The following is a 14292-nucleotide window of genomic DNA, read 5'->3' on the forward strand; positions in this document are numbered from 1 at the left end:
CCAAGTCTTGCTTGAGTGTACAATTTTCCTATTAAGCAACATTCACTTTTTTTAAGGGCAAATCTTCTTCCAATAATCACAAAATGATAATCTTCTTTTTAAAAAAGACCTATAGAATACAAAGTTTAGTTTATTTAGAATTCAGTTTTTTAAAAAAAATTTTTTTTGCATGCAGTTCAGGTTTTAAAACACAAGTTCCTTAATGACGGCAACCATGCAAGATTGAAGACCTTTCAAAATGATCTTTGATCTTTTAACTTTCTAGTCAGATTATTCCCAACTTGTTTTTATGATTTTTACGATTTGTGCAGAAGCAAGACAGACAAACCAGCATGGTTTTAGCTTGAAGCATTTGGAAGTAGGCCAAGCAAAACACAACAGCAAGAACTGCTGAGAGAACTTACGGGAAGAATTTAGGCTACAACTTTACGTGCACTTGTTTGGGACAAAGCTAATTTGAACCAAGTAGAACTTACTTCTGAGCCAATAAGGACAAAGGCATACTTCTGCCGTTAGTATGAGAGCATAATCACAAAGGATTGAAATTCTACATATCCCTCATGATTATGGTTTTATGGACACAGTACTTCATTCTAACCAGATTTGCTCATATCTTATGGTTTTCAGTGGAGTTTGTTTCCAATCAAATCGGCTTACAATTTCAGCTGAAATTCAGAAGGTTGTGAAGGCATGCAGTGGATTATCTATAGGAGACAAAGCATGCTGTACTTAAACCTTCTCTCACGAGTTTTTCTGCAGCTTTAAAAAACCCAAACAAATAAGACACTTTTCCTCCTTCCCAATCTTTTTTACCAGTATCAGGGGGCCTCCATTGTGTCACTATTTTGCAGAAGGGGTTCAAGAACACACCAGAACTTTAGGTTTGCACAGTTAAAGTGGATTAAAGGGCTCTGTCACTTTAGCATAACAAATCCACTTATTTTTAAAAATGAACTTTTTATGATTAGGAAAGTGATGGGGAAATGCATTGAAAAGTGTAGAATGAACGAATGATTAATGGGAAGGTATATAAACATCCCACAAATCAGGATGAATGTTCAATAAAGAACAGACGCTGTGTAGCCTCTGCCTAAGCTTTGGGCAAGCAAATCAGGATGAATGCTCAATAAACAGGTAATCTGGAGAGGCCCTCAGCTGTTTTCCAACCCTTCATATGAGCAAATAGCTCAAGAGCCTTCTGTCCTCCTGCCTTCTTAAAGCATTTCACTTTGGCTCCAGGTTCAGGCCACCACCATCAGACTGGCCTCTATCAAAAAAATAAAAATTTGCCGTCTTTCTGATAGCATTGGATTCAGCAAACATACAGAAGATGCTTGGTGGCGGTGGTTGTGGTAGCAAGAAACAAGAGATTAAATTAAGGTATCTGCTCAAGACCGCTTAAAGCAAAGGTAAACCAATTTAGTCTAATGAGATTAATTCTTGGATTCCAGCCACATGTGTGTGTACACATTGCATGTACACAAATGAAGGTTAGGAGAAATAGACCTGGTGTTTAATGGGGTAAGATTACCCCTGAAAGACCAGGTCCGCAGCCTCGGGATCATTCTTGACTCCTAACTGTCCATGGAGGCTCAGGTTTCAGCAGTGAGCTGGGCAGCTTGGTATCAATTACATCTGATAAGGAGGCTGCAACCCTACCTTCCTGTCCATCTGCTCCCACGGGTGATACATGCCCTGGTCTCCTCCCGCTTAGACTACTGTAATGCACTCTACGAGGGGTTACCCTTAAAAACGGTCCGGAAATTACAACTGATACAGAATGCGGTGGCACGATTGATTAAGAACAGCCGTCGCCGTGATCATATCACTCCGGTGTTAGTAGATCTACACTGGCTACCAGTTGTTTACCGGGCCCAATTCAAGGTGTTGGTGTTGACCTATAAAGCCCTATACGGTTTCGGCCCAGTTTATCTGAAGGAGCGCCTCCAGCATCACCAATTATGCCGCCGGACGAGATCAGCCACACAAGACCTTCTCTCAGTCCCACCAGTTAAAATAGCGAGGCTGGTGCGGACTAGAGAGAGGGCATTTTCGATTGTGGCCCCCACCCTCTGGAATTCCCTTCCTTTCAACCTTCGCCATGCCCCCTCCCTGATAGGTTTCTGCCGAGCCTTGAAGACCTGGCTGTTCAGGCAGGCCTACGGGATTCCTGGGGTGGGTTAGCTTTTAATACTGTTATTAATCAGAATTGTAGTGTTTAGTCTAATTATTGATTGTGGCCCTCACTGTTTTATATTGTATTTTATTGTATTGATGTACGTCGCCTAGAGTGGCCGTTAATTCGGCCAGATAGGCAACTCATAAATAAAATTTTATTATTATTATTTATTATTGAGCTCATTCACTTCTCTGTCTCCATCGCATCCACAAATAGCCGTCCGGTGGAGCTTTTCTGTATTGTTAGGGGTCTGTTGACATCAACTCCAGGAAATGGAGTCTTAGACCCTTCGAAGGCCCACTGAGAATTGTTTGCAAGGCACTTTGAGGGTAAAGTTGCTCGCCTCTGTAGCAGTCTTGATGCCCCATCCACATCTACTGTAGTCCCCAATGAGGTGTCCAGTGCAACGTCTGCTGCAACTTCTTGGGAATGGTTTCAGTTGATGCAGCCTGATGACGTGGACAATGTGCTTGCGATGATGCGGCCAGCAACATGTGCTCTCGACCCTTGCCCTTCTTGGCTTATTAAAGCTTGCCGAGGGGGTCTGACGGAGTAGATCCAGGGTGTGGTCAACGCATCATTGTGAGAGGGAGTTGTTCCAGCCACCTTGAAAGAGGCGGTGATTTGACCGCTCCTGAAAAAGCCCACCCTGGACCCATGGGTTTGTGACAACTACCGACCGGTTGCAAATACCCCCTTCTTAGGGAAGGTGATTGAGAGGCTTGTGGCGCAGCAACTGCAAGTACTCTTGGATGAAACTGATTATCTTGACCCATCCTAGTCTGGGTTCAGGCCTGGTTATGGGACTGAATCAGCCTTGGTCGCCCTGATGGATGACCTTTATCAGGAGAAGGACAGGGGGAGTATGACCCTGTTGTTCTTACTTGATCTCTCAGCGACTTTTGATACCATTGACCATGGTATCCTTCTGGGCCAACTTGGTGAAATGGGTATTGGAGGCACTGTTTTACAGTGGTTCCAATCCTATCTCCAAGGTTATTCTCAGAGAATAGCATTGGGTGACTGTCTTTCGGCCCCCTGGCAGCTGTGCTGTGGGGTGCTGCAGGGTACCATCTTGTCCCCCATGCTGTTTAATATCTATATGAAGCCCTTGGGAGCAGTCATCAGCAGCTTTGGAGCGAGGTGTCAGCAGTATGCTGATGATACCCAGCTCTATTTCTCTGTAACATCTGATTCAGGAGAGGCCGTGCAAGCCCTGGACCACTGCCTGGACTCATAGTGGGCTGGATGAGGGCCAATAAACTGAGTCTGAATCTTAGCAAGACGGAGGTACTGTGGGTTGGTGGTTCCCGAGTTCGGATAATTGGTCAGTTGCCTGCTTTGGATGGGGCCGTACTCCCTCTGAAAGAGCAGGTCCGTAGCCTGGGGGTGCTCCTGGATCCATCTTTGTCGTTAGAGGCCCAGGTGACCTCAGTGGCTAGGAGAGCCTTTCACCAGCTTCGGCTGGTGAGACAGCTGCAGCCGTTTCTGGACCGGGATAGCCTGACCACTGTTGTCCACGCACTGGTAACCTCTAGGCTGGATTACTGTAATGCGCTATATGTGGGGCTGCCCTTGAGGTTGGTCCGGAAGCTGCAGCTGGTGCAAAATGTGGCGGTGAGACTGCTCACTGGAGCAGGGTATCGCCAACATGTCACTCTGCTGCTGAAAGAATTGCACTGGCTGCCCATTTGCTACCGGGCCAAGTTCAAGGTCCTAGTTTTGGTGAACAAAGCCCTATGCAGCTCGGGACCAGGATACCTGAAAGACCGTCTTACCCCTTATATACCCAGTGGATCACTGCGCTCTGCAGGTGAGGGCCTCCTGCAGATACCATCTTATCAGGAGGTTTGTTCTGCACAATATAGGAAACGGACCTGTAGCGTGGCACCACCTAACCTGTGGAATTCCCTCCCTTTGAACATTAGGCAGGCGCCATCTCTGCTATCTTTTCGGTGCCTTTTGAAGACTTTCGTCTTTCAACAAGCCTTTTAAGTTAAGGCTTATCCCAGTCTGCATCTGTGTCAGAATTGTTTAATATGTTTTTAATAATGTTTTAAACCCTTTTTTAAGGTTGTTTTTTAAAATGTTTTTAACACTGTTTTGTTTAATGTATTTTAAGATCTGCTTTTATGATGTTTTAAAGTGTTTTAGTGCTTTGTTTGCCGCCCTGGGCTCCTGCTTGGAGGAAGTGTGGGATACAAATAAAATAAAATAAAATAAAATAAATAAATAAATAATAAAATAAATTAGCAACTGGACATGCAGCCCCAGGAGCAGAAAACAGCAGTGTGCAAAGAAAGAGGTAGTGGCTGTCAAAAACATTATTATTATTATTATTATTATTATTATTATTATTATTATTATTATTATTATTATTATTATTATTATTATTATTATTATTACTATTACTATTACTATTACTATTACTATTACTATTATTATTTATTACTATTATTATTTATTACTATTATTACTATTATTATGCCTTTCATTTCTAGAAGAAGTACAAGGACAATTCAAGAAATATACTCTGGATGAAATATATGACAAATCAGAATGGCTCCAGTTGATTTTGTTCTATGCTTACTCTGTAGTGACATACAATATATATATATGCAGTAAGGTATATGGAATCTATGCACATACAAGAGTTGAGCAGCATCAGATCAAAGCCAGTTAATTCAGAATAGGTGGCTCACCATCCAAAATGGCCCACTGCCCATCTATTTCTGTGTGCTTCAGATAAGAATCTTCAATGGTTGGATCATAGTCTGGCACAAAGATCTTCTGGAAAAATTGAATGGTGAGGGCACTCTTCCCCACGCCTCCATCTCCAACCACCACCAACTTGTATGTAGGAAGGTTTTCACTTGGAACAGCACTTGTAGCCATGGTATCAATAGGTCAGAGCTGGAAAAGAAAGAAAGAAAATTATTGTGTCACAATAAAGTAGATGCAAGCTTTCAAGTTCTCTAGAAATCATCATCAGGCTAGATCAGCCTTTCCCAACCAGTGTGCCTCCAGATGTTGTTGGACCACAACTCCCATCAGCCTTAGCCAGCATTGCCAATGGTCAGGAAAGATGGGAATTGTGGTCCAACAACATCTGGAGGCACACCGGTTGGGAAAGGCTGACCTAGATGGTAAACAAAGCAAGGGTGGGTAGGTAGAAAAAAGGTGGCTAATGGCAAAGCCATGAGCCTGCATCTTGTAAGAGTCTAATAAGAAACATGGGAGGAAGTAACAGTCATGCAAATGAGTCTTTGTAGGTGCTAGGCAGGAACCTATGTGTTTCCCTAAGGATGGATACAGACTTGGGTGACATAGTTTTTGCATTTTCAGAGATGGGGAAATGGCCACTGTATGGGTAGAGACACACTTACTGTTGTGCAGGTTCCACTGTGTCTCCACATCGCTTTTCTGAGAACAGGGGCACATTACGCGAGTCAAACCCTGTCCCTTTTGCTCTAAAAACTGGTCAGATCAGCTTGAGTTCTTTTTTTAAAAAAATCAGCTTCGGACAGATTTCACAACTGATTGGTGGATCAACCCATTGCTCCTGCAGGTGTGGCTAATGGAAATGCTTTGCTATAGGCTCAAGCTGGCCCAACACTTTGCTGTGGGCAGTTCTGAAAGGTCTGAAGTTAGCAGTGGGGAAGGGGTGGTGTATCCAGCAGAAGGCAGAATTGCTTCAATACACAGCCAGAAAAACCATTCTTGCTGCTTTTGAAGCTACTAGTGTGCCCAGAGCCTATGTTTCTCCTTTTCAAAAGGCCATGGTGGAACTCTGTACTTGCATATATCCTGAAGAATCTCATTTGCATGTCGTTTACCTCCTCCCATATTTCATCTTAAGACTCTGATAAGGTGATCTCCAGGTCTGGGTAGGTACATGTGTTAACCTGCTTGAGAAAGCACTGATGTAATAGGTTTATACTGCATCATCCGGTACCAGTTAGCAATCTCACAACCATATTCTAGGCTGAGGTAGCCAAGGTGGTGTCCTCCAGATGTTCTTGGGTTACAACTCCCATAATCCGTTGCCATTGATTGGAGTTGTAGCGCAAGTACATCTGAAGGGCACCCTGTTGGCCATACCTGTTCTAAGCTAACTGAAGTTTCCCAACCATTTTTCAAAGCAGCACTGTGTACTGTTAAAATCCAGGTTAGAGATACAGGCACACAGATACACAACTGAAGCAAGGCTATTCCTGTCCAGGAAAGGTCATAGCTGGCTGCTAAAAAGGTGCTCTGTTCCATAGAGGTTACATGTGCCTCTAGTAACAAAGATCAACAACCACTTGCAAACTACAACCCTGGACCTTTTAGGGGGAATTTAACCCTACCATCCCCTCCAGAACAGCTTGAATACCATTCTCTTGGGCAGATGTACCACCAGCTAAGAGTTATCTGAATTGAACTTCAGTTTACTGGCCTTCATCCAGTCCATTACCACATCCAGGCACCGATTTAGCACTACTACTAACATTCCAATGTCTAACCCAGGTTTAGATCAGAGTGGACTTTATTTGCAAGTCTAGCCCAATTCAGCTCTGTAAGGCAGGGGGGGGGAGACCAAACACTGGGGCATAACTTAAATCTGCAAATTTTGTTTTCCATTCTAGTCCAAGTAAATCAGTAATCCACAGGGTTTGGAAGGGATTCTGAAGCTCAGAACCAAAAAAAATTGTCTTGCAAAAAAAGAAAAGTTATTTTGAAATAAGGAATCTTTCTCAGTGCAAACTCCTTGACTGAGAAGCTACTCATGACAATGATTTACAGTTTCCAAGGTAACGTGTGTGACTTTGAAATTGCTTAATCCTGTTATGAAACCTTCAGAGGGGGAAAAACACTTATATACAACAGCAGCAGCTGGGGCTGTCTCAATGTGGGAGCCCTTCTCTCTCTCTCTCTCAAAATCAGTGGCTCTCACATTTAGCAACAGCTACAGGGCACTACAGCCATTTATCAGTGGCTATAAAGTTGATAACAATAATAAAAAGACATATCTGATCTTACAGGCTATGCACTGAATCCCTTAATACTGCAGTGGTGGGTCTGCTGCACATGGCTTTTCTCAAAGACTGGATGAGCTCACCCAGTACACCCAATCATCGCAAACCTGCATCTTCCAACTTGCTCTCTGTCCCAGGGCTCCCAGCCCAAATCCACAGCCGATAAGAATGATAAAAGATCATGGGTCACTTAGGATGACCTTGTTTATTCATGAAGTATATGTCCAAAGACAGAATGCCTCTTACTGTTGGGGGACAAACAACCAGAAGAAACTATCACCTTTGGAATTGTCAGGAGATGTTAATGGAAACAGGAATCTCCTTCATAGAGCAGTCCCAGGTCCATCTAGTCTAACATTCTAATTTTACATTCATCTCCCTGATTCAAGAAGGTTTTGCTTGGAATTTTTTTTAATGCATTTTATTGATTTTCAGTATACAAAGCTTGGAGTTTTAAAGGAGCTGTTGCTTTCCAGAGTTCTCTGGGAAGAGAGGCTGATTGTTAAACCACTTGGGGAATTGTAGCTCAGTGAAGGGAATAGGGGTCCCCTAACAATTCTCAGTACCCGTCACAAGCTACACTTCCCAGGATTCTTTGGGGGAAGCTATGACTGTTTAAAGTGGAATAACAGTGCTACCAAGGTGCGCTGTGAATGTGGCCAAAGAGTTGCCTGTTTGCCTGGGCATTTATGGGATGATAGCTGCAGCTGTCAGTGGGAGCAGAGAGAGTAGCTTTATTAGGAGCTGTGCTAAAGCTTGTCTTCCAGTTTCTTGGCAGATTTCTTTCATGCAGAAGTGGCTTCTATTTTGGGGCCTCATTCTCATGGTGTTTTAGAATTCACTGGATATGTTGCAAGGTGGGCATGGTGGTGAGTCTTCTCCCTCCCTTACCATCCATTAGTGCACCCTTTTTGGTCTCACTTTGTGGTCTCAAAAAGCTCCATGAAGCTACAGGAAAGTCCAGCTGAGGACTTCATGTGGTCTTCAGGAAAGGCAAACAAGAGAAGAATGCAGGCCACCAGAGAGATGATTTGCAGAATGAAAGGACACTCACAAAACCCATGGACCACCTTGCACATGAGGCAAGCTCAACAAAACTGCAACCCACCAACAACAATGCCGCTAATTTTTTCTCTCCCTCTTTGATAATTTTCAGATGAAGTTTCTTCTTTCATTTATTGATGGGAAATGGTAAAAAAATACAGGGCAAATTTTCAGCACAGCACTAGTTGTTAGGAATTAATTTTAGTCCTTTAAAAAAAATCTGTTGTGAGTTGTTTGGAACTGATTCTTTTAAAATTACATTGTAACTCTCCCTGCAACCACGTGATGAAACACAGACTAAAATATACAGTGCCTTGCAAAAGTAATCAGACCCCTGACCAACGCTCTCATATTACTGAATTACAAATGGTACATTGTAATTTCGTTCTGTATGGTTTTTTATTTTGAAACACTGAAAATCAAAATCAATTATTGTAAGGTGACATTGGTTTTATGATGGGAAATGTCTGTAAGAAACACAAAATGGAACCATGTTGCTTGCATAAGTATTCAACCCCTGTGCTGTGGAAGCTCCCAGTTTACACAGATGAAAGAAATTGCCCTATTGAGGACACAATTACCTTACCATTGGCCACCACCTGTGAACCATTAAAGTTACTGTCACATTGTCAGGATAAAAACCCCACTGTTGAAGGATCATTGGTCAGGCTGTGGATCTGAAGGAAAATGAAAGGCACTGTATATTTAATACATAAATAATAAAAATAAAAGAAGGGGCAAGCTTCCTTGAAAGGCAAAACTTGTTCTCTCTTATTGCCATTCTTCCCTTGCAAAGTGTATTTGCAGCAGATTGTTGGACAGAGGGTAGGTCAAGAGATGGACTAGCAATATTACTTCTTACTTCCCTGGGTGTTTCAGCTTTCTTAATGAAGGGTTTGGAATCTTGGAATGAATGTTGGGAGAGAATGAGAAAGTGATTTATTAGTCCATGAGGCCCAGTTTTCATCTCTTTCTATTGTTACTGCCAGCAATTTTAACACATGTCTAGGATAAAACCAAAACCAAAATGTCAGGGATGGTATTAATGTTAAATGGGAAATTAGAAAATGGTCACTCTGCAGAGCTGCCTTTCAGAATGAGAATGGCCAATGTCACCCCCATGTCAACTAAGTACATGCCCTAAAATCTAAGGCTAGATGCACCCCACAACTTGCTGTAATGCACAGCAGTTTCAAAGTAAATACATAAGAAACCTGCAACCTGCGTGGAGAACTTGTGTGTAACAATCCATGTAGAGAAGGTGCCTACAGGACAGGTGGTTTGAAAACCACTGCTTGGAATGGACAAGAATTTTGTTCAGGCTGCATTTAAGTGAGCCAACACAATTCAAATGTCTTGGACTAATACACTAGTGGAACATAATTATTGTTTGGATTTTGCACTTGTCTGAATTTTGCGATACAGATCTTGGCTCAAAAATGTAACAAAATGAATTAAAATACATATTTAGGATTAAATCAGTTTAGAAGTGTGTACATTGAGATAAAATAAGTATTTAAGATGGTTTGACACTTATGAACACATGTGAAACTGACATGAACTGGAAATAGTCTAATTGTCCATCCTAACTGTTGCTCTAATAGCATTTCATGTCCACCAGGTTTGTTTGCTCGTACATTTGTTTTAACAAAGACCGGCTCTCTCACTGCACCCACCATTTGTAAAAACCCTAAAAGTAAACCTGGTGACTGAAGTGAGGACACTTGTGTCAATTTCCCTGTAAGAAGAGAGCAGCCCTTCAAATTGATTTATATGATGCTAAAAATTCTTGGCCTTGTCTTATGCTTGCCAGTGTTACTTAACCTCATGTAAGGGAACCAGAACTCCTCTCCTGATGTCCTCCCAACTCTGATGAAAGAGCATCAATAGCGTGCTTCGCCATCTATGTGTTTGTGCATGTTTCAGAAGAAACACAACACAGCACTTGAATTCCACAAAGAAACAGCCAAAGGCCTTTGCTCCTTGATGAACATTTAACAGTTATTTCGGGAAACACAAAATTATAGCCTCAGCAATAAAACCCACGTCACTGTAAATTACTATGGTAAAAAGGATCAGAATGTGTCACTGTGCTGCAAACTTTCCATAATTACAGACAGCTAAAGTGCTGAGTGGAGAGTATAATTCTACACCCCCCTGCTGCTTATAGGTTAATTAGCAAAACTAAAAACTGTCCGTAGATTTCCCAGGAGACCCACAGATGCCAATTGTCCCATGGGAATGGAAAAAGAAATCTCCTCTAAAGCATGAACTTCTTTACATTGTTAAGCAGATTAATTAGAGGTATGGATTTAAACTAGAATAACTTTAACTACTTTAGGATTAGAGACCTATGTGACATTGTCCACTATTAAGGAAATGTTTTCCCTTGCCCTCAGGCTGTGATTTAGAGCAGCAGGATGACCCCTTCTCTAGTACTGCATGTTTTGAGCAAGAGAGGCTGGCAGAAGAAACAAAATCATTGCATTCCACTTGCATAGCTATCTTGCTCAAGGAAACATGTTAAGTTTTTCCATCACTGGATTTCTTTATCATAGAGCTAAAGTGCTCAACAAATTGACTATGGATCAATTGCTTTATCACACTTCTATCCCACCCACTGTTCCTCCCAGGAACTCAGGCTGATGTCCATGGAGTTATCCCATTTTAGTTGTACAACACCCTTATCAGGTAGGATAGGCTGAGGGACAACTACTTGCTTAAGGCCACCAAGTGAGCTTCATGGTTGAGTAGGAATTTGAACTCAAGTCTCCCTAGAAATGAGGAAGTTAGGTGAGTCTTAGAACTGAGCCAAAATTTCTCAGAAACCATTTCCATGAGGTTTTTCTCTCCCCCCACCACCTTCCTAGAAAAGAGAAGGGCACTTTGTAGAATTTCCCCCCAAATATTCTCCACCATGCATGTGTGTGGCAACCACCATTCCTCCACCACCCCAATGCCCAAAATGGCTCTAAGTGTAAGGCACTGCGGAGGATATAAAATGGTGGCCAGTTGCTGTGCTGTCATTTCCAGGAAAAAAAAGCTTAGAAAAAAAGGAAGTTGTGCTACTGTCACTGCTAATAGTGAGCTCTACCACCAAGAAATTCTAAGAGAGATTCCTCTGCCTATAAACAGGTAGAGGCCATTTGCACACAACTCTAGTAATTTTGGACTCCGGACTTTTGGAATCTTACACTCCACCCTCCCCCTCCTTAAGACAGTAACCTTTATTATTTCACTTACTTCAACATGTGGTTATGCCAGCCCTGCTATGTTTCAGGGCCCTCCTGTTGAGTGCGGCCCTGGACCTCTGCCCCAAAATCTTGCCATGACAGTACCACTGCTTCCTGGTGCAAGTTGAGCACTCTGCCTATTACACCACATTGCTTCTCTCATTAAGTTCTCCTTAAGCCCCTTACATCTCAATGACAGGGTGAAACCTTTGCCCCCTCCCCCATACCCCTCTTTGTTATTCTCCATTTTGCTTCTGGGGAATTTTTTTTTTAAAAAAAATACTACCTTCATTATTTTTGAAAGTACTTGGCATGAAGGAAGACATCATTTTAGCAGTAATCATGGGAACAACAGATCTGAATTAATTATGCAGCAGAAAGAAATCAGATACTCAAGAAGTTCACGCGCCTGCCTATGTAGATATAACAGAAAGAAGGCTAATCCACACAAGGAGGAAATTGCTTGGAATTCCAAAAAACTGCCCTTCCTTTTAGCACAATCCCTGGAAATGGGCAAGTTCCCTCTTAGAAATCACAGCTCTCTAATAAATGAATTAATCCCCTCCATTCTCCACCCTTGGCTGTTTCAGATCAAACTTCCTCAAAATGCCAGGAAATCCAGGGGAAACTCCTTAATTGCCTTTGATCACAATTACAACTGCAATGATTCTGGATATTTCTTTTAGATATTTGTTTTGGATGCTGTACAAAAACAACAGAAAGACTAGATGTGTTGTATGTTTATTTGGCTTTATGGTATGAAGGTGATAAGAGGTGATATTTTAAAAAGCTCATAGTTAATTCTGTGGCTGGAGGGTGACCTGGTGTCACCACTGGAATAACAGCTGTGCAAAGCAGCAAACTGAACACTGGCTGAGCAGTCTGCCATGCTTCTCCCCCATGTTTCAGGCAGACTGTCTGTTATTTCATTTTTAGAATTAACTTGCCATTAGGGTTACCATCATTTTGTCATTTCAAAAAGAGTACATTTGGCTTTGATAAGTGAAAAGTAAGAGTATGCTGTTGCACCATCTCAAAAAGAGTTCATGTACTCTTAAAAGAGTATGGTTGGTAACCCTACTTGCCATGTATTCATTAGATAATGCAACTTTCCCTCCCTTCTCAGTTCAAACATTCTCCTAGGATAGAGAAATTTCTTAATGACATCACAGCACCTGCCAATCAGTGCCATGAACAGTCAGCTCCTTAATCCAACCCATTTTCCCCCCAGAGCTGCATCTTGATGAGGAAAAGGTATTTTTGAATTTAACATGAGGCCATTTTCAAACAATCCCCTCATTCTAAAAATGTGTCAGGGATGGGGAACCACACGTTTGGAGGCCAGTCTGTCCCCAGCCACCCGCCGACTTGCTTCACACCATCACTGAGTGTTTGTCCCTGGCTGGAATATGTCTTTGCACTTTGATAATAAGTCTTGCACATCTGGATGGAGGATACAGAGGGGGTGTGAGAGTATATGCAGAAACTAGCCTATTGTACAAAAGTAGACCTTTGTTGCTCTGCCCATTTTTTGCCTCCGCCCATGACTGGCATATGGCCCCAGGGCAGTTGCCCAAAAGGGCATGCAGCCCTGAGATGCGCTCCTGCCTAAATTAATATGAAACAAAAGGATGGAAGAGGAGATCAAGGGTGGTCAGCAAATAGTATCAATTGTGCTGTTTTTCTATAAGCAATACTGCATGCAGGCAGATGGTAAACTGGGGGATTGCATCTTTGATAAACATAAAAAACTAGAACAGCTTGTAGGAAAGCTGAACCATAGGTTTCTCTCTGGTGTGCTAGAGATATTGCATGCAGGAAGCTTCTTATTTGAGGAGAAAAAAAATAAGAAATGTGACTCCCCCCCTACACACACACATCACCTTCAGTCTTCCCTTTCATTCTATAGGAATGGTTCTACATTCTGTGGCTACACAGGTAATTGAACCCAGGTTCTCAAATCTGCTTCTATTAACACTTTCTTTTAGATCTTTGTGGTTTGGCAGAGAAATCTGCATTATGGATTTTAATATGTTGGATGAGCACATTTAGAAACTACGTTGGGGTAAGTCATAATCATTTTTAATGCGATAAAACTCCTTATCCATATATACACCTAGAGCTCTGAAATTTTGCAGTCTGTTTGGAAGGCTTCAATGCCTAGCAACAGCTCTAAGCTACAACACTTACATAAACTGTAGCAGAGAAAGGCGGCTTCAGCTTTAATAATAGTAATTCTTATTTAAACTCAAGCCTCCCTATTACCATCTGTTCTCAGACTTGCAAGGACATCTCACACTTGGTGCAAGAGAAGCGTCAGTCCATTTTAACTTAGTAGATTATAAACAAACAAAAACATCAACTTACCAAATTTTCAGAATGGCCTGGATGAACTTGAAAGAATTCTGGAGCTATGTGAAAAGTCAATTCAGACTTTGTTGCCAATCTTGTCTGCAGTTTGTTGGTAAGGACCATGCTGTTTCCAGCAACATGAGTGCAAAGGAAGCACTCTCCTGATTCCAAAGACAGCAGGACTAAAAGCGTTTGGAGGTGGCAATTTTGGGGCAGGAAAATGGCTGGAGGTGAAACTGTAAGAAGCCTGCAATCCCTGGTTTCCCCTCAAATGGCAGTTGGCAGCTAGATTTTGTAAAACAAACGCCATCTGTAAAAAAAGGACCACGGAACTACAGATAATATGTAGTTCTGTCATTAGATGGCAGAGTGCAAGTTACCACCAGGGGATATACTTTGTAACAGAAAGCTATTAGATTGTTATTGTTATTAACATAAGGCCCTTCTGCCAGTTGGCAGTAGGGAT

At 42.1% G+C, this 14292-nt stretch overlaps 1 protein-coding gene across 2 annotated transcripts in view; it reads right to left on the reverse strand.

The window, feature by feature from the left end:
• The window catches only part of MRAS (muscle RAS oncogene homolog), a 57190-nt gene that overhangs the window by 16991 nt on the left and 25907 nt on the right, over positions 1–14292 (reverse strand). For both annotated transcript variants that reach the window (XM_061609190.1, XM_061609191.1), the window contains exon 2: positions 4882–5092. In XM_061609190.1, the coding sequence (XP_061465174.1) occupies positions 4882–5074 (193 nt within the window). In that variant the 5' untranslated portion in view covers positions 5075–5092. The remainder of the gene's footprint in view (positions 1–4881; positions 5093–14292) is intronic.

Source organism: Rhineura floridana, chromosome 2 (assembly GCF_030035675.1).
Source record: "Rhineura floridana isolate rRhiFlo1 chromosome 2, rRhiFlo1.hap2, whole genome shotgun sequence".
In the NCBI taxonomy this organism is placed as follows: Eukaryota; Metazoa; Chordata; class Lepidosauria; order Squamata; family Rhineuridae; genus Rhineura; species Rhineura floridana.